Source organism: Macaca fascicularis, chromosome 1 (genome assembly GCF_037993035.2).
Source record: "Macaca fascicularis isolate 582-1 chromosome 1, T2T-MFA8v1.1".
NCBI classification, from domain to species: domain Eukaryota; kingdom Metazoa; phylum Chordata; class Mammalia; order Primates; family Cercopithecidae; genus Macaca; species Macaca fascicularis.
The window spans coordinates 142419933-142440594 of NC_088375.1; the positions used below are offsets into that span (position 1 = coordinate 142419933).

Here is a 20662-nt window from a genome sequence, read left to right on the forward strand (position 1 = left end):
GTTATTTTGACTCAAATTCAACATCTTTGAAACCATCGGCAATATTTCTTGTTTTTTTTTTTTTTCTTTTTTTGAGACAGGGTCTTACTCTGTTGGTCAAGCTGGATTGAAGTGGCACAAACACAGTTCACTGTAGCCTTGACCTTGTGGGCTCAAGTGATCCTCCTGCTTCAGCCTTCCATGTAGCTGGGACTATGGTGTGTGCCACCATGCCAAATTTTTTTTTTTTTGTAGAGGCAGGGGTCTCACTCTATCACCCAGGCTGGAGTGCGGTGGTGCAATTCCAGCTCACCGCAACCTCTGCTTCCTGGACTCAAGTGATCTTCCCACCTCAGCTTCCCAAGTAGCTGGGATCACAGGCATGCACCACCACACCCAACTGATTTTTCGTATTGTTTGTAGAGACAAGGTTTCACCATGTTTCCCAGGTCCAAACTCCTGAGCTCAAGAAATCTGCCCACCTTGGTCTCCCAAAGTGCTGGGATTATAGGTGTGAGCCACCACAACTGGCAGTTTCAGCCCGTATTTCTTTAAAACTACATTTCAATATAAATTTTTAATATAGAACCAGCTGGGAATCTTATGAAATCTGACATTCAGTGAAACCAAGTATTATTTGTTAGAATCTAAATATTTTTGAAGGCAGACAAATATTTGTTTTAAAAGTTAAAAACTCAACAGGAACTATGTTTTTTATACACTTTCATATATTCTTCATTATTTTTCACTTATTGAATTACAAAAATCATACTCTTCATTTTTAAACAAGCAGGAACTATCTTGGATTTTCATTGCTTAGTACAGGGCCTATAATACATAGACAATTATTTATAGAATGAATGAATATCTGGGAATTTTGTCCAATTTTTAGGGATCCAAAATTACTAAATTTCCTGTGAATTATGTCATTTGAAAAATAAGCATGTAGCTATTAAAAATGTAAGTGAAAACTGTTTAATCATTTTAGAGCAGTCAAAATACAATATAAGATTGGTATCTTGGTATCTGAAAGCAATCATTTTACCACATGCATTTTGATCTTTTACCATTCATTTTAAGTTGATGGTTAATTTAAAAACTAAGTTTTAATCAAAGTTGTTTTCAAACATTGTCATAATGTCACTTTGAAGGGTCATATCAATGGTACCCGCCATCTGTAGAAAAAGCAGAAAATTTTAAGATTACTTTAAAAATGTATGCCTTTACTAAAACTATACAATAATGATTATGCAACATTTGGGAACAGATCATACAAAATGAAAACTATTCAATAATTTTTTTATTTTTATTTTCTCAGGTTGAACAATAAATTTGTACATAATTATTTTTGTTCAAATACTACCTGATTTGTTAATATATTGTTCATGTAATAAATAAAAAACAAAACCTACAAGAACACTAAGAATAAGTTTGACCCCTCCCCACAAGTAAAAGAGAAAGTTCAATGTTGACAGAGTGGGTAAGAACATGAACTCTGAGAGCACATTGTCTTACTTATAAACCCAACATAATGCCAGACACACAAAATTACTTTTTGAATGAACCAATATCTTTGTTATGCGAGATAACCACAACATGTAATGCTAAAGCTATGAGCTTTCCTTGATTCTGCCACTTACTGTGTAACCTAGTAAGTCTATTCTATGTATAGGCATTTATGAAGAATTAGATTACATGTATAACATTCAGCAAAATGCCATATTAATCACTAAAAAGCTATTTAAAAAATAAGCCAAAGTAGAGAAAAAGCTAATTAAGACAAAGGAAACAAATGTCAACTATATTCTGAAGCCTTTTCTAAATCCCCTTATAGGTAGATATTCTTTAGCATCTGAGATGACACCAAATATTAGAGTTCACAAAATTATTTTTAAAAAATAAATCAATAAACAGCAACAGACCAGAGTGGTAGGTAAAAGCACCAATTTGCAATCAGTGGGTTGGCTTCTTGAATGGGAATTAGCATTCTCATTAACTATGTGGGAAAATATTTGGAATTATGATTTACCTACTGAAAGAATATTTGAAAGGTATGTCTGACTCTTACAAACCATATAAATTTCTTTAAATCTGCCTTAGAGACAAAGGAATACTTCTTAAATCTTAATCTAGACTACATTCTTTTTTATCTTTTTTTTTTTTTTTTGAGAGGGAGTCTTGCTCTGTCGCCCAGGCTGGAGTGCAGTGGCCCAATCTCTGCTCACTGCAAGCTCCGCCTCCCAGGTTCACGCCATTCTCCTGCCTCAGCCTCCTGAGTAGCTGGGAGGACAGGTGCCCGCCACCACACCTTATTTTTAATAGAGATGGGGTTTCACCATGTTGGCCAGGATGCTCTCGATCTTCTGACCTCGTGATCCGCCCAACTCGGCCTCCCAAAGTGCTGGGATTACAGGTGTGAGCCACCGCGCCCAGCCATCTTTTTTTTTTTTTTTTTTTGAAACAGAGTGTCATTTTGTCACCCAGGCTGGAGTGCAGTGGCATGATCTCAGCTCACTGCAACCTCCACCTCCTGGGTTCAAGTGATTCTCTTTCCTCAGCCTCCCGAGGAGCTGGGATTACAGGTGTGTACCGCCATGCCCAGGTGATTTTTGCATTTTTAGTAGAGTCAGGATTTTGCCACATTGGCCAGGCTGGTGTTGAACTCCTGACCTCAAGTGATCCACCTGCCTTGGCCTCCCAAAGTGTGGGATTACAAGGCGCAAGCTACTGCAACTGGCACAGACTACATTCTTTTTTTTTTTTCTTGAGACAGAGTCTCACTTTGTCACCTAGGCTGGAGTGCAGTGGCATGACCTCAACTCACTGCAACCTCTGCCTCGCAGCTTCAGGTGATTCTCATGTCTTAGCCTCCCAAGTAACTGGGGCTACAGGTGCGCACCACCAAGCCCAACTAATCCTTGTAGTTTTAGTAGAGATGGGGTTTCACTATGTTGGCCAGGGTGGTCTCGAACTCCTGACCTCAAGTGATTCACCTGCCTTGGCCTCCCAAAGTGTTGGGATTACAGGCATGAGCCACTGCACCAGACCCCAGACTACATTCTTAACACCCAGTTTCTAGGATGCCAAATGTCTAGCCCAGATAGTTCCTTAAAGTTCTATTCTAAGCCTCCAATATAGGCATTGGATACGTTGTCCTAGTTTAAATATCATGTGATACTGCTATAAGTATCCAGACATACTGCAAAATTTGTAGAATATGTAATGAAACCTGCTTTTATTTAAAGGTTGTGTGTATTGGCTTATTTTAGATTTTCTTACATCTTGACTAAAATCTGTGCATGTGGAACAATTATCGACAGAGAACTGTACCAATTAACCTTAGATACCATGTTTTTTTTTTTTTTTTTTATAGATGGAGTTTTGCTCTTGTTGCCCAGGCTGGAGTGCAGTGGCGTGATCTCGGCTCACTGTAACCTCTGCCTCCCAGTTCAAACGATTTTTCTGCCTCAGCCTCCTAAGTAGCTAGGATTACAGGTGCACCACCATGGCTGGCCAATTTTTGTATTTTTAGTAGAGAGGGGGTTTCACCATGTTGGCCAGGCTGTTCTCAAACTCCTAACTTCCCGTGATCTGCCTGCCTCGGCCTCCCAAAGTGTTAAGATTATAGGCGTGAGCCACTGCACCCAGCCAATACCATGATTTTTAATACTAATGCTCCCCATAGCTGACACTATAAGCTGGCTGTTCCTTACCATGTGGTCCTAAACACACTCTTCAACTATTCAAATTTAAGATAAAAAGTTTGGTCAAAGGAACTGGCATGTGGTGAACTTTTGGGAGCTCTGCTAAGTGTCAAGTTGTTATTGCTTTACAGAGTATGGCTCTCTCAATTGGCAGCAAGAGGTTGGGCTGTCAAAAATGATAGCAAATAGATCCAAGGTCAGGTTGTTAGTTATCAAGCTGCTAGATGTAACATCATTAGTCAACTTTCAGTGGGTTCCTAGTCTAGTCATGTTCCAGAAATGTGCTTAGGATACTAGGAAATGTGTCAGGTTACCTAGTTGCGTTGTTGGGCTGCAACTAGGGTGCAGTGAAATCACTTGGGGGTAACTTAAGTCAGGCCCTTGTGAGTACCAACAGGAAACATTTTTACATCAGTACAGAAAGACTTTAGGTCAACTGCTAATGAAATTTAACAATGAGTTCCTAAAAACCTCCAAAAAGACAATACCAAAAAGTTTCTATTTAAAATTGAGTTCATTAAAGTTTAAAATTCAGTTCCTTAGTTGCATTAGCTACATTTCCCGTGCTCAAGAGCCCTATGTGGCTACTTCCTAGTATGTTTGAATGGATAAAGCATATTTCTGTCATTGTAGAAAGTTCCATTAAGATTACACTGCTCTAAAGTAAACTTCACCATATGTTAAATGTACAGCACTATTAAATGTGATTTGTTTCTACCTTAGTATTATAAAATATGTGGCTGACAAAACTTTTGTTATTCCCTAGAAAATTACTCTGTACTTTAACCAATACTATAGCTAAAGCCAATGGCTCTTCTCTTCTCAAACTAATGTTCTTATATGCCTTATGAATTTACATGTTTTTCCTAGGATTACAAAAATATCTAGTTCTATGGGACTAACATTGCTAGGGAAAAAAAAAAAATCTAGCACCCAACAAGGTAATATTCACGACATCTGGTATTTATGATTATCAGTTATGCAAAGCAGAAAAACACTATTCACAAAGAAGAGACTAACCAATCAATTCAAACTGACCCAGAACTGACAAAATACTGGAATTAGCAGAGAAGCACATTAAAATAGTTATTTTAACTGTATTCCATTTTTTCAGAAGTTTAATACAGACAAAAAACAAAAAAACACATACATTTTTAATAAACCCAAATCTCACATCTACAATGTCTGGGATGAAAAATAAAACACTGGGGATTAACAGAAGATTAGATACTGAAGAAAAGACTGGTGAATTTATCCAAAATGAAATTCAAAGGGAAAAAAGAATTTTAAAAATTAAAAGAGCAGCCCAGGTGCAGGTAGCTCACGCCTGTAATCCTAACACTTTGGGAGGCAGAGGCAGGCAGATCCCTTAAGGACAGGAGTTTGAGACTAGCCCTGGCCAACATGGTGAAACCCTGTCTCTACTAAAAAAATAAAAACAAAAACAAAATTAGCTGGGCATGGTAGTATGTGCCTGTAGTCCCAGCTACTTGAGAGGCTGTGCCATGAGAATCACTTGAACCTGAGGAGGCAGAGGTTGCAGTGAGCCGAAATCACACCACTGCACTGCAGCCTGAGCAACAGAGTGAGATTCAGTCTCAAAAAAATAAATAAATAAATAAAAAATAAAAGAGCATTAGTGAGCTATGGGGCAACTTTCAATGGTCTAATACATAAATAACTAGAGTCCTCACAAGGGAGTGAGGGGGGATATTATTTGAATAAATAATGGCCAAAAGCTTTCCAAGCTTGATGAAAACTATAAACACACATCTCAAATAAGCTCAACAAATCACAAGAAACATGAAGAAAACAATTGCTGAAACCCAGTGATTAATACAAATGTTAAAGGCAAGTAGAGGAAAAACATACTATATACAGAAGACCAAAGATAATAGTATTGGATTTCTCAGTGGAAACAATGGAATCAATGAGACAGTGAACAAGTACCTTTAAAGTGCTAAAAGAAAAAACATTAAAGCTCTAAGAGTTCTAAATTCAGCAAAAGTATCTTTCAAAATTGAAGGCAGGGCCAGGCGCAGTGGCTCACACCTGTAATTCTAGCACTCTGGGAGGCAGAGGCAGGCAGACTGCTTGAGCCCAGGAGTTCAAGACCACCCTGGGCCACACAGTGAGACTTTGTCTCTACAAAAAAAACCAAACAAACCAAAAAAAAAACCATCAAAAAAATGAGCTGGCTGTGGTGGTGCATGCCTGTGGTCCCAGCTGCTGGGGGGGTTGGGGTAGAAGGATCGCTTGAGCCTGGGAGGTCAAGCCTACAGTGAGCCATGATCATGCTGCTGCACTCCAGCCTGGGCAACAGAGTGAGACTGTATCAAAAAAAATAAAAGTGGCAAGTTGAAAAACCTGCAAACAAATGTTTATGACAACTTTATTCTTAATTGCCTGCTACCTGGGAGGCTAAGGCAGGAGAATTGATTGAGCCGGGGAGGTGGAGGTTGCAGTGAGCTGAGACTGCACCATTGCATTACAGGCTGGGCAACAAGAGCGAAACTCCATCTCAAAAATAAATGAATAAATAAATAAAATAAACAAAGAAATGAAAAGCACACAAAGTGGTAACTGCATAAATATAACATTCTTTCCTTATTATTTAAAACAATTTAAGAGATATTATCAGTATTTAAACAATAGCATAAGGCTGACAGGGGAGGAATGGAAGTAACTATCGTAAAGCTCTCACACTAAACATGAGGTGGTATAACATAAATTGAAAGCAGACTGCGATTAAGTTAAAGGTGTATGTTGTAAACCGTAAGCAACCACTAAAATAGGAAAACAAAGAGTTACTGATTATGTCAATGAAGGAGATAAAGTGGACTAAAAAAATGCTCTGTAGACATAAAGAACGAGATCATGTCTTTTGCAGGAACATGGATGGAGCTGGAGGCTGTTATCCTCAGCAAACTAATGCAGGAACAGAAAATCAAATACTGTACGTTCTCACCTATAAGTGGGAGCTGAATGATATGAACTTAGGAACACAAAGAAGGAAACAGCAGACACTGGGGTCTACTTGAGGGTGGAGGTTGGGAGGACGGAGAGGAGCAGCAAAAAAGATAACTATTGGGTACTGGGCTTAATACCTGGGTGAAGAAATAATCTGTACAATGAACCCCTGTTTACCTATGTAACAAACCTTCACAGGTACCCCAGAACCTAAAACAAAAGTTAACAACAAAAAAAGCTTAACACAAAAACGGGCAGAAAAAAAAAAAAAGACAAGAAGGACAGGAACAGAAAACAAATATCAAGATGATGAACTCAAACTTAACGATGTCAATGATTATACCGAATGTAACTAGTCTAAACATGTGATTAAAAGGCAGGGATCTTTGGCTAATGCCTATAATCCTAACACTTTGGGAGGCCAAGGTGGGCGGATTGCCTGAGCTCAGAAGTTTGAGACCAGACTTGGCAACATGGCGAAACCCTGTCTCTACTAAAAATATAAAAAATTAGCTGGGTGTGGTGGCACCGGCCTGTAATCCCAGCTACTCGGGAGGCTGAGGCATGAGAATCGCTTGAACCCAGGAGGCAGAGGTTGCAGTGAGCCAAGATTGCGCCACTGCACTCCAGCCTGGGCGACAAGAGCGAAATTCTGTCTCAAAAAAAATAAAATAAAATAAAAATAAAAATAAAAAACAGCCGGGCATGGTGGCTCACATCTGTAATCCTAGCACTTTGGGAGGCTGAGGCAGGCGGATCGCCTGAGGTCAGGAGTTCGAGACCAGCCTGCCTAACATGGTGAAACCCTGTTTCTATTAAAAATACAAAAAATTAGCCAGGCATGGTGGTGTGTGCCTGTAATCCCAGCTACTGGGGACGCTGAGGCAAAAGAATCGCTTGAACCCGGGAGGTGGAAGTTGCAGTGAGCCGAGATCGTACCATTGCACTCCAGCTTGGGCAACAAAAGTGAAACTTCGTCTCAATAAAAACAAACAAACAAAAGCAAGCTCCCATTACATGTTGCCTACAAGAAAGTCACTTTAAATAATTTTAAAAAACACAAAATAGGTTAAAAGTAAAATGATAGAAGGAATTTTACTATGCCAACACTAGTCATAAAAAGGTGAAGTGCCTATTTTAAATTTCAGTGTAATTTTCAGAGTAATTATTACCAGAAGTAAAGATCATTTCATAATGAAAAAGAAGACAAACCAACTTGGCCCGATTAACACCCTATCCAACAGCAATAAAATACACATTCTTCATGTGCACACAGAATATTTACCAAAGTAGACCATAAGCCAGGCCATAAAATAACTCTCAGTAAATTTCAAACAGTTCAATCAGATGTGTGTATGACCACAATGGAATTAAATTAGAAATCACTAACAGAAATCACTAGAATCAGAAAATTCCCAAATATCTGGAAACGAAACACTTCTGAAACAATCCATGAATAAAAGAAGGAATCAACTCTAGCTTTTAAAGTATTATTTTCTGCATATTAGGACTCCTAAGTGAAAGTCAGCTTCTTAATCTAGCAGTCAACTGAAGAAATGCTGACCTGGAACAGATGGCGTATCTTCTGGCCACAATTCATAGGTGGTTTACAGATTTTAAACGGTAATAATAGTAAGTGATAAATCCCTTCACCTAGTGCTAGGCATTTTCCTATGTGCTTAATACATGCTCATTCATTTCACCTTCACAATAGGTATTATCATTCCCATTTTAGGGGTTAGATAATTGCCAAGGTCTAAGAGTCTGGTAAATAGGCAGACCATCTTTTTTTTTTTTTTAAGAGCACGATGTTGCTTTGTCACCTACACTGGAGTGTAGTGGTGTGATCATAGCTCCCTACAGCCTCTAACTCCTGGCCTCAAAAGATCCTCCTGCCTCCAAAACCATCATTTTAACTCAGGTAGTCTAGTACTTCCAGGATCAATACTCTATTATGGCATTGCCTCCTTTGGCTATGAAATTTTTTATTTTAAGCTTTAATTTTAGAACCTGATCCTCACTAAAGAGGTAAGTCTACTGTCACTGAAAAGTTACCCCAAATGCATCCTTGAACATACAAAAGACAGTGCTCTGTTCAATCTTTCCCTTGTTAAATTAGATTTAGTAAACTAAAATTCACTTACTGCTTCTCTCCTCCTCCTCTCTTGTTCTTTCTCCCTTGCTAAATTACGGTCTTTGAGAAGCCAGAGTTTGGATTTATCTTGAGCTTCCAATGACTGCTGATGTTCTTTCTGCTCTTCTCCAGAGCACTTGTTTTGTATTTTATTTGAAAAAGATTCTACAGTCAATCCATTCCCAAGATCCCTTAAAGAAAAAAAGTATAGCTCAAAGTAGGTTTCAAGTTCCTTAAAAGTATTACAAAAATATGTTATTAAATGACAAATATAAAGCCATATATTAGACAACCATTTTCATGTTATAACATTATTTTAAGCTTTATTCTTGATGCATCAAATTATACATAGGTTAATCTATATTAACAAATAAATGGTTTTAGAAAACTGACCAAGATGAACCACTATCTTCTTACACATAGACTAGAAAAACTTTAAGACATTTCTGTAAAATAATGACTATATAATTTAGTAATTAGTATCTTTAGCTTAATCCCTTATTTGTCTTCAAAAGAGATACCACCACTTAGAAAAAGTATCAATAAAAATGTACTTTTTGCAATTACAATTTGCTTTGTGTTCTACTAAATAGTTGAATCATAGCCACTTAACAAGTAAGAAATTTAATATAGGCCGGGCGCGGTGGCTCACGCCTGTAATCCCAGCACTTTGGGAGGCCGAGGCGGGCGGATCACAAGGTCAGGAGATCGAGACCATGGTGAAACTCCGTCTCTACTAAAAATAGAAAAAATTAGCCGGGCGCAGTGGCGGGCACCTGTAGTCCCAGCTACTCGGGGAGGCTGAGGCAGGAGAATGGCGTGAACCCGGGAGGCGGAGCTTGCAGTGAGCCGAGATTGCGCCACTGCACTCCAGCCTGGGCGACAGAGCGAGACTCCGTCTCAAAAAAAAAAAAGAAATTTAATATATTTAAAATACATTCTATATCTCCCAAAGCCTCCTTTAATCCAGTAAATTACAGACCTCTGGTTTTCTTGCGATACTTTTGGTTCCTTTGTATTTTGTTCCAAATGCTTCCGTATGAGTTCCTGTGTCCGAGCTTTTACTTCCTTTTCTATGGCTGCTTTTCTAAATTGGTTGAAGAGCTCATCTGAGGATTTCATGACACCTGATGGTTTCACGGATTTGCCCAAACTTTTCCATGAATCTGCATTCTTAATCTTTATATCCTAAAACAAATATTTGGTTCAGTCTACGTCTACAGATGTTAACCAAATTTTAGAAGGAAGAAAATATTTTTTGATACAGCAATAAATTTAATGAAGATTCTAAAGGCCTTCATGTACTTTTTTTACTAAAGTTAAAGGTTGCTAAAGTCAGAAAAAAAATACAAAAACATAATAGATCATCTAAACTCAATTATTAATCTGAGACCAAATTAAAGTAGCACACTTGCCAATTATTTTAAGACATATATATTAACTGTATAATTTGCAGAAAGCATAAAAATAAATAAATCCCTCAGTGTAATCAAGATACTTATCATCTGATAGGGAAAATAAGGCAAATGCTCAAAGGATTAATAAGAGGCAAAGTAAGATCATACCCTAAAAATGCCATGCAGTTTGTTGAGAGCCCTCTGACACATATATATTTTTTCTTTTGGTGGTTAAGAAGAAAAAACGTAAGTGATGTGACTGCTCTTCTTAAACAAGATACACCATGGTTGAGATTAGTGCTGCCCATCAGAAATATATGTAATTTAATGTTTTCTAATATCCACATTTTAAAAATGTAAGTAAATTTAATATATTTATTTAACCAAATATACCCAAAGCATTATTTCTACATGTAATCAATATAAAAGACATAAGATATTTTTTCTTACTAAGTCATCCCAATTATTACATTTGCAAGACATTTCAATTCAAATGCTAAATTCCTACTAAAAACAGTTGATCTGTAGATTTCCTAAAATTCACAGTTGAAAAACTAGTTATGTATAGTCAAATTGTTCCAAACACATCTAAGTCTTCCGAAACTGAATTGTGTCCATTTTAAATTTTAATTAAAAGACAAATTTTAAAACTTAGTTCCTTTAGCTACATGTCAAGGGCTCAATTAGCCACATATGACCAGAGGCTACCATATTAGATAAGCACAAGTCTAGATGGCCCTTTCTAACAGTTAACCTGTCCATCTATAATAAGGGAAGAGGGCTGTGCAATACTTAAACATCCTCTGAGTTTCTAAAAATAATTATCTCCTTAATAATTATGCTTGATTGCACTTTTGATATATTTCCATGAAATATGGGGAGAAAACTTGTCTAGGGTCCCATATAAGGCAAAAGAAAATGTATGACTAGATATATTTATAGGTCTTTCATTTCTGTGCTGAAGTAATGGAGTAAAAACATCCCTCCCTGACCCCAACACAAGGACCTTTACCAATCACCAATGATCAGCCAGTTGTGCTTTCCTATAAGTTGTCAATAAAACCTGTTTCTGTCTCTACCTATGGAATGGGTTAATTACTAGTTCTACGACTCACTCAACTAAAGCATCTCACCTTCCAACAGAGATTTGAAACAGAACAAGTAATATCTGGTAGTACAGTCATCCCTTGGTATCCACGGGGAATTGGTTCCAGGACCTTCCACAGATACCAAAATCCATAGGTGCTCAAGTCCCTGATATAAAATGGTATCGTATTTGCACATAACCTGTGCATATCTTCTCATATACTATAAATCCTCTCTGGGCTACTTATAATACCTAACACAAATGTAAACAGTTGTTATACTCTATTGTCTGGGGGAATAATGACAAGAAAAAAAGACTGTACATGTTCAGTATGGATCCAATTTTTTTCCCAAATATTTTCAATCCTTGGTTGAATCCACAGATACAGAACCCACAAGTACCAAGGGCTGACTGTATATTTAATAGAGAATAAAGGAAGGATGAAACCCTGGTCTCTGACTCTGTGTCCTGAAATAATTATTTTACTGCAATGAAATTTTGACAGACCCCAAGTCAGGAAAGTTCATGTATGGAGCTTTTCAGGTATTACCAAGAATGAGAAGACTTTTGACAAGCAGAGATGAGGATGGAAAGCATTCCTCATGGAAGAAAGCACATAGTCAAAGGTCTTGCTAGGTTTATCTGGAGAGAAATGAGTAGTTCAGTTTCAATTAATTACAAGACACATTAGTTAAGACTGAGAAGTTAGCTTGGGGTCACAACACAGAGGTGCTTACTTTTCATTCTGGTGGCAGAAGTTGGAAACCACTAAAGCTTTCACACAGATAAGTAATTTAATCACAACAGTACATCAAGAGGACTAATATAAAAATATTAAAAGTAGAATAGGCTGGGCACAGTGGTTCATGCCCATAATCCCAACACTTTAAGAGGCCAGGGCAGGTAAATCACTTGAGTTCAGGAGTTCAGGTAAATCACATAGGTAATATGGCGAAACTCTGCCTCTACAAAATATTAAAAATTAGCAGGGTGTAGGCTGGGCACAGTAGCTCATGCCTGTAATCCCAGCACTTTGGGAGGCCAAGATGGGTGGATCACGAGGTCAGGAGATCAAGACCATCCTGGCTAACACGGTGAAACCCCGTCTCTAGTGAAAATACAAAAAATTAGCCGGGTACGGTGCTGGGCGCCTGTAGTCCCAGCTACTCAGAATCTGGGCAACAGAGGGAGACTCCATCTCAATAAATTAAAAAAAAAAAAAAACCCGGGTATGGTGGTGTGCACCTGTAGTCCCAGCTACTCAGGAGGCTGAGGTGGGAGGATCACTTGAGCCTGGGAGGTCGGGGCTGCAGTAAGCCGTGATTATGCCACTACACATCAGCCTGGGTGATAGAACAAGACCCTGTCTCAAAAAACAAAACAAAACAAAACAGTGAATGGATTATAACAAGGAAAGCCTCAACTAAGTCAGACCAGAACCACTTAGGAATGTTAAAAGGGCTCAGATTTAGGCAATAAGGCCTGGTCTCTGTGATGCTAAGGGAAAAGAAGATACCTTTAGGCCTGGTGCGGTGGCTCACGCTTGTAATCCCAGAACTTTGGGAGGCCGAGGCAGACAGATTACTTGAGGTCAGGAGTTCGAGACCAGCCTGGCCAACACGGTGAAACTCCATCTCTACTAAAAATACAAAAATTAGCTAGGCACAGTGGTGCTAGCCTGTATCCCCAGCTACTCAGGAGGCTGAGGCAAAAGAATCGCTTGAACCTAGGAGGTGGAGGTTGCACTGAGCCAAGATCACATCACTGCACTCCAGCCTGGGTGACAGAGCAAGACTCTATCTCAAAAAGAAAAAAATAAATTAAAAAATAAAAACAAAAAAAGAAGATCTCTTTAAAGGTAAAACCCAAAGAATTTAGCACCTCTTTAGTTGTAGAGAACTGAGAAGTTGTCAAAAATGATAAAACTTATGAGAGATCATGTAGATGAAGTATATACGAGTCATCTACATAGAGACTGTAACTGAAATCTCCACAGTGGACGTTCAATCAGAAAAGAATAGTAGTAGGCCCTGGTTTCACACCTTATGAAGACTTTGGGAGGGATGCAGTTATTTAGAGGTCACTGGCCCCTCTGGGGCAGGGATGCAAATTATAGGCATATGGGAGCACCTAGATGCTAAGTAAAATAAAGACTGACTCTCAACTGGGGGTGATTTTGCCCCTTATCTCCCCGAACTGGGATATTTGGCTATGTTAATAGACAATTTTGGTTTCAAATGCGGGTGGAGGAAAGGGCACTACTAGCATCTAGCAGGTAGCAGTTAGGGTTCCTGTTAATCAGCCTACAATGTGCACAGGCCCACCACCAAGAAAAATTTACCCCAGCCTAAAATGTTAATAGTGCTATGGTTGAGAAACTCTAAGATCTGAACAGATAGTGAGAAAATAAGACAAAAAGGAATAATGGATAGAGGCTATAGGAGCAGGAGAGCTCCATAGTAAACATGTTGAATGAAAGGGAATTAAGAACAGAGACAGATGGGTTAGACGTGGTGAGAAGGGATACCTTTTCCTGAGAAAGAGGTAAGAGAAGGATGACAAAGCTAAGGGCTCTGCTTAGAAGATGAGAAGTTGAAAGTCTACTGAGTGCAGCAAACCACCATGGCACACGTTTCCCTATGTAACAAACCTGTACATCCTGCACATGTACACCAGAACTTAAATAATAATTTTTTTAAAAGTCTACTGAAATGACTAGGTTTAATTCCAGCTCTTACATGGGCAAGATGCTTGGGCCATCTGGGGTGCAATTTATTCATAAAGACTTTCTTGAAGATTTCTTTTAGCACCAAAATTCCATAGTCTTTTTTTTTTTTTTTTTTTTTTTTTTTTAATGTTAAAGAGGTGGGTCTTGCTTTTTCACTCAGGCTGGAGTGCAGTGGCAAAATCATAGCTCAATGCAGCCTCAAACTCTTCGGTTCAAGCAATCCTTCTGCCTCAGCCTCCTGAGTAGCTGGGATTACAGGTACGTGCAACTGCACCTGGGCCCAACCTCTCTTTTCAGTAAGTGTTAACACTGCTTAAAATGAGGGAACAAGGGTGGGAAATGTCAAGAATGTAAACAGTTTGCTTGATCCTCTGTTTTGAAGAGAGCCAACTACACAATCCCATTTCTTCTTAAACTTTTACTCCAACATTTTAGTGACTTACACCTGTAGCACAAACTTGAATGGTGTAACATATCATAGACTTGATGCTTTGGTGCTTATTTTTGCTGTAACCTCTTTGTCCTGTTGGGCATTTTATTGTTTTGAAACTTTATTTTGGGCCAGTCAAAATTATAAAGTTTTGTTAAATTAGAAACAAAAAGTATAGTATATAATGAACCAAATGTTTAAGAAAATCTATTTTAAGAAAAATAAAGGTCTCCCCTATGTTGCTCAGGCTGGGCACAGGGGCTCATGCCTATAATCCTAGTGCTTTGGGAGGCCAAGGTGGGAGGACTGCTTGAGCCCAGGAGTTTGAAACCAGCCTGAGCAACATAAGGGAGACCTCATCTCTACAAAAAATTTAAAAACAAAACAAAAACTCTGCAACATGATTCTTCGCATCTTAAAGGGGATGGAGAGGCCCGGCAAGGTAGCTCACGCCTGTAATCCCAGCACTTCGGGAGGCCGAGGCCAGTGGATCACGAGGTCAGAAGTTCGAGACCAGCCTGACCAACATGGTGAAACCCCGTCTCTACTAAAAATGCAAAAATTAGCCGGGCGTGGAGGCGCGCACCTGTAATCCCAGCTACTTGGGAGGCTGCGGCAGGAGAATCACTTGAACCCAGGAGGCAGAGGTTGCAGTGAGCAGAGATCAGGCCACTGCACTCCAGCCTGGGCGACAGAGAGAGACTCTGTCTCAAAAAAAAAAAAAAAAGGGGGGGGGGATGGATGGAGGACACTTCTGTTGTTAAGTAAAACAAAATACAATAAAATACAAAATTAATTAATGTTGGTTGTCAGAAAAGTCACTTTTGAATGGTTCTTATCCATACTTATCAATAACAAAACATCCACACTAAACATTGCCAGTCTTTAATGATAATAATTATGAGCAGAGAATTATGTAAAAGAATCAAAGATGCTAAGAAAGCACAAGGGCCAAAGCAGTTTGATCCTCATGGTGAAATGGTTTCCTAAGTATCCCCAGACAACAATCTTAAACACTAAGGCTAAGATTTGTCCTCTAAAGTACTTGTAAGAAAAAGGTAAGAAGTAGGGGGTAATGGAACAGAGGGAGGGAGGGGGAGAGAGAGAGAATATACAAATATATTCCTTTCATAGTTTCTGAAAACACCTTGAACAGTACTTTATGTATCTTAATGTATCCCAATCATCTAGAATATTTGTTGAAAGAATGATATCAGTATATAATTTGAAGATTAAGTAGGCATAATACTCCATTAGGAAATCCCTTGGATTTCTTAGATATCCCTAGAATAGATTCTAATAGATGGTTTTATGACATGCTTTAAAATTGGGATTGCTGGCAAATAAATATCAACATTATAGAACTTTCAGTTAAACACAAACAAGAGGGCCAAGTGCGACGGCTCATGCCTGTAATCCCAACACTTTGAGAGGTCAAGGTGAGTAGATCACCTAAGATCAGGAGTTCGAGACCAACCTGGCCAACATGGCGAAACACCATCTCCAATAAAAATACAAAAATTAGCCGGGCATGGTGGTACACACCTGCAATCCCAGCTACTCGGGAGGCTGAGGCATGAGAAGCGCTTGAACCTGGGAGGCAGAGGTTGCAGTGAGCCGAGATTGTGCCACTGCACTCCAGCCTAGGTGACAGAGTGAGACTCTGTCTCAAAAAACAAACAAACAAAAAATACAAACAAGAGGACCAATGATAGGTAGGCAGGTGGATAGGGGAAGGATGTTGCTCGTGAGTACTTTTCTTAAAAATTACATAGGCAAAAATTAGGCTTAGAGATCCAACATTTCATTTAAGTCAGGGCTTTTAAATACCTCTTGTACCACTTCCAAACCCAATTTCAAATCCTTTCAAGATTTGTTAGAAAAAAAAAAAAACATTACTTTTACCTTCTGCACAGGAGCTTGACATTCAGATTCTAACATCGTTGTGGCATTATCACCAGATGGATGCATCACAGTTATGCCATTTGAGAGCTGTTCAGAATCACCTGGATGCACACATTTTTAGAATAGTATAATTAAAATATTTCATCCTACTCAACCAGAATTTGATTTTATTTTTCCTTCCAGGTCAGACACTATGAAAACAAAGAGACTAATTTTTTGATGCATCATTTAACTTTGGAATATTCTTAGTTAGGGACCTGTTATACTGTAAAATATTTCTCATTTGAAAGTTACCACTTTGTTCTCTTTTTGTTATTTTTGCTTATTCTGGTCAGCATGAAGTATAGCTGACATCATACTCACATACCAAAACCTATTTTATTTGACCCCATGCTATAGCAGCTCTCCAGTGTACAGAGTGACTTCAGCTCCAGATGTTTTGTTGTTTTTTTTTTTTTTGAGAGAGGTCTTGCTTTGATGCCCCAGGCTAGAGTACAATGGCGCAATCTTGGCTCACTGCAACCTCCACCTCCAGGGTTCAAGAGATTCTCCTGCCTCAGCCTCCCAATTACAGGTGCCCACCACCATGCCTGGCTAATTTTTGTATTTTTAGTAGAGATGGGGTTTTACCACGTTGGCCAGGCTGGACTTGAACTCCTGACCTTCAGTGATCCGCCCGCCTTGGCCTCCCAAAGTGCTGGGATTACAGGCATGAGCCATTGTGGCTGGCCAGGCCTGTAAATTTCAATGTGAGTTTTGGAAAGGACAAATATTCAAAACCATAGCATAACTTATCTGAAGCAATTTAGACTGCTGATAAAACCCAGTTATCACTAAACATTTACTGAGCACATACTATGCACTAAACACTGGGAACATAAGGATGACTAAAACGTAGTAACTATCCTCAGGTATTACGTGCCCAGCCTAGAGGTGGGTTTTGATTAGGCCAAGCCAATCATGGTAATTGTATCTCACCATCAGTAACTCATTTAGGAAGAGCAGACCTGAGCCAGTGCAGGGCTTCCAAGGGAAAGATTCTGCCTGGGTGGCCAATTGGAGACAAAAAAACACAGAGGGGAACTAAGATACCAGACACTCAAAATAGCTACCAAGGGAACAGGGATGAGAAATGCAGTAAGTCTGACTCTGAGGCGAGGAGAACTCATGCAATCTCATTAATTCTTAAGTTTTCATGCAAATATTTCATTTATTATTATTGGTGAAGATTAACTACAGAGTGTGAGCCCTGATAAAGCCATGACTAAAAGATTGACCTATCTTTGGACTATTGCCTATATATGCCAACAAAATTCCTTATTAAATCAGTTTGGGCTGAGTTTTCTGTCATCCGCAACATGGAACATCCTGATACATGAAACTTAATTGACCACTTGATTCAATTCTCTCTAGTCATCGTCCACAGGTTCTAATTAGTGGCTGAAGAACAAGAGGGACAAATCAAAACTGAGCTGCTGTCTTTGTTAACTGACCCAAACTAACAAAATCCTGGCCACTTACATATTATAGGGACTTACATTTAAGCTTCTACCACCCATCAATCCCTTGATGGATTCTCTGGCTAAATCATACTCTGAGGTTGAGGTTTAGAAGAAGAGAGCAAGGAACATCAAGGAATAGCAGTGAGCACAGGAGAGCAAGACAAAACACTGTCAAAGAATGCATGAACAAAAGCTCAAATTTTTAATTTGTATGTCTCTACACAGCCCCAGTGTAGCCGTGTTTCCTCACTTCAACAAGGAAAGGAAAAAAAAACTGAGAAAAGCCAAAGCTGTAAGTACAGGACTACCTTCCCTTCTCTGCTTCCTGTCAGTGATGATTTACAAAGGAGAAAAAGTATGTATGGTAAGTGAAATTCTAAAGTGACCCTCAATTTGCTGACCCTAAGTTGGTAAGTGGTGATAGTGCCATTATTAACAATTAAAGAGGAAGGATTAAATTCTGGGGACTAGGCTGGGTGCAATGGCTCAGGCCTGCAATCCAGCACTTTGGGAGGCCAAGGCGGGAGGATTCCTTAAGCCCAGAAGTTTGAGACCAGCCATGGTGAGACCCTATCTCTACCAAACAAAACAAAACAAACAAACAAAAACTTAGCTGGGCATGGTGGCACATATTTGAGGTCCTAGCTACTTTGAGAGGCTGAGGTAGGAGGATGGCTTCAGCCCAGGAAGTCAAGGCTGCAATGAGCCATGTTTGTGCCACTGTACTCCAGCCTGAGCAACACAGGAAGACTGTCTCAAAAAAATAAATAAAATCTGGGGACTAAAAGGGGGAATTCAGTTTTTACATGGCTGTGTGTGGAATGCCTATGTGATGTTTAAGCAAAGACATTTAGTAGAGTTGTATAAACATGCCTGGGGCCTGGATACATTTGAACTGTAAAAATGAGACTAGAAGTCATGGATGCCAAAGATCACTCAAGTATACAGCACTGCTTCCAACCTTTTCCACGTCATGATATATAGAAAATGATCAATGTATGGCCACCTGCACAAATGGGAAGGCTGCTCCCAGCTCATTGCTATAAGAGCTGAGGGGACATTCATTCAGTAAGACTGTGCTTTGAAACATGGTTGGGTAATTCTGGAGTAGACGAAAAAAACATATAAGAGGCTTAAGGATGCGACTTAGACAATTATCAACATCTAAAGGGAGGCAGATAAAGAGAGATCTGTAAGGAACAGAGAGATAGGATGGTTAAGAGAGGTGTCATAAAAGCCTAGGAAGTATGTCAAGGGTCCAACTCCCTGAAAAATATTTTTACATAAATTACGCTGTGACACCTCAAAACACTACAAAACTAATCTTTCCTCAGAAGCCTATTCTTCATCTGTGTACCAGGTCTGTCAACCTGGACAGTATCCAGCCAGTATCCTGTGAGCCACCAAAGCTTATATCCCTGGGTTATTAACCCAGCACGTTTTCATATTTTGCAGACCTGCCCATTCTACTCTTCTAATTTAACTTTCCCCTTCTCTTTCCTTCTATCACTTTATGTCATTTTTTCCCTACTACTGCAACAGCCCAGCTGGTCTCCTCCCTTCTCTAGTCTCTATATTCTTTCCTTCAACTCACCTAAATAATATTGGCAAATAAATCACCCAGAGGCACAACTTCACTCAAAAAGCCTTCACTGCCTCCCCACTGACTATACTATTATAATTAAGTACAAAGTATCTGGACTTAAAGGGTTAAATGATCTAAGCCTGGTCTACCTTTCTAATTTTCCACATTCCTGTTTAATCCAACCAAATCTTTAATCACATGGAATTATGAGTTGCCTAAAAACCTTCACATTCATGTTGCTTCCTCCATCCAAATGCCTTTCTATACTAAATATACATAGGTAAGCCTTATTTTTTTCTGCAATATCCAGCTCAAATGATACTCATTCTGTAAAATACGTATCTGCCAAACAGATCAGGTGATTCTGCCTTCTTTACTTCCTTAAAGTTCACTTTAGCTTCTCTCAGGGCACATTATTTTTACTTTATATACCAGTTGTTCATGTCTCCTATGAGATAGCAAACTCCTGGATTTACTTTTTCATTTGCAATTATGAATTCATGTTTATATAACAACCTAAATATTTTAAAGACTCAATATAATTTAGTGAAGTTTAAAAAAAAATTTTTTTATTATACTTTAAGTTCTGGGATACATGTACAGAATGTGCAGGTTTATTACATAGGTATACACGTGCCATGGTGGTTTGCTGTACCCATCAACCCGTCATCTACATTAGGTATTACTCCTAATGCTACTTCTCCCCTAGCCCCCCACAGGCCCCAGTGTGTGATGTTCCCCTCCCTGTGTCCATGTGCTCTCAGTGTTCAACTCCCACTTAGGAGTGAGAACATGCGGTGTTTGGTTTTCTGTTCTTGTGTTAGTTTGCTGAGAATAATGGTTTCCAGCTTCATTCATGTCCCTGCAAAGGACATGAATTCATCTTTTTTTATGGCTGCAATTTAGTGAAGTTTTTATGAGACAGGGAAAGGGTAAACTATAAGGATAAGGGTAGTAATCTTTTATGGCTAAAAGCTTCAACTTATAAGGAAAAAAAATTCAACATCGTCCATTTCATGTGGAGATCGTATGTGGGCAGATGTGATGAAAACCAGTAACACTTAAAAATTCACTTTTTAATATTTTACGTACTCTAACATTTTGTCAAACTATTTTTCCAATAAGAAAACTTCAACATACATGTTACTTTTATCATTTAGTTGTAAGGTTTAACAAAAAATTTATTTCTATTGAGATTTAACTCCAGAAAAAGAAAATGTCTTTATAAATCTTATGGCTCA

General features: G+C 38.9%; 1 protein-coding gene across 1 annotated transcript in view; it reads right to left on the reverse strand.

Moving 5' to 3' along the window:
• Positions 1–931: 931 nt before the first annotated feature.
• Positions 932–20662, reverse strand: part of BRDT (bromodomain testis associated) — a 51521-nt gene continuing 31790 nt past the window's right edge. Inside the window, exons 15-18 of the mRNA XM_065518740.2 lie at positions 16335–16435; positions 9770–9975; positions 8798–8978; positions 932–1154 (exon numbers count right to left, since the gene is read on the reverse strand). Coding sequence (XP_065374812.1) covers positions 1086–1154; positions 8798–8978; positions 9770–9975; positions 16335–16435 — 557 coding nt within the window. The 3' untranslated portion in view covers positions 932–1085. The remainder of the gene's footprint in view (positions 1155–8797; positions 8979–9769; positions 9976–16334; positions 16436–20662) is intronic.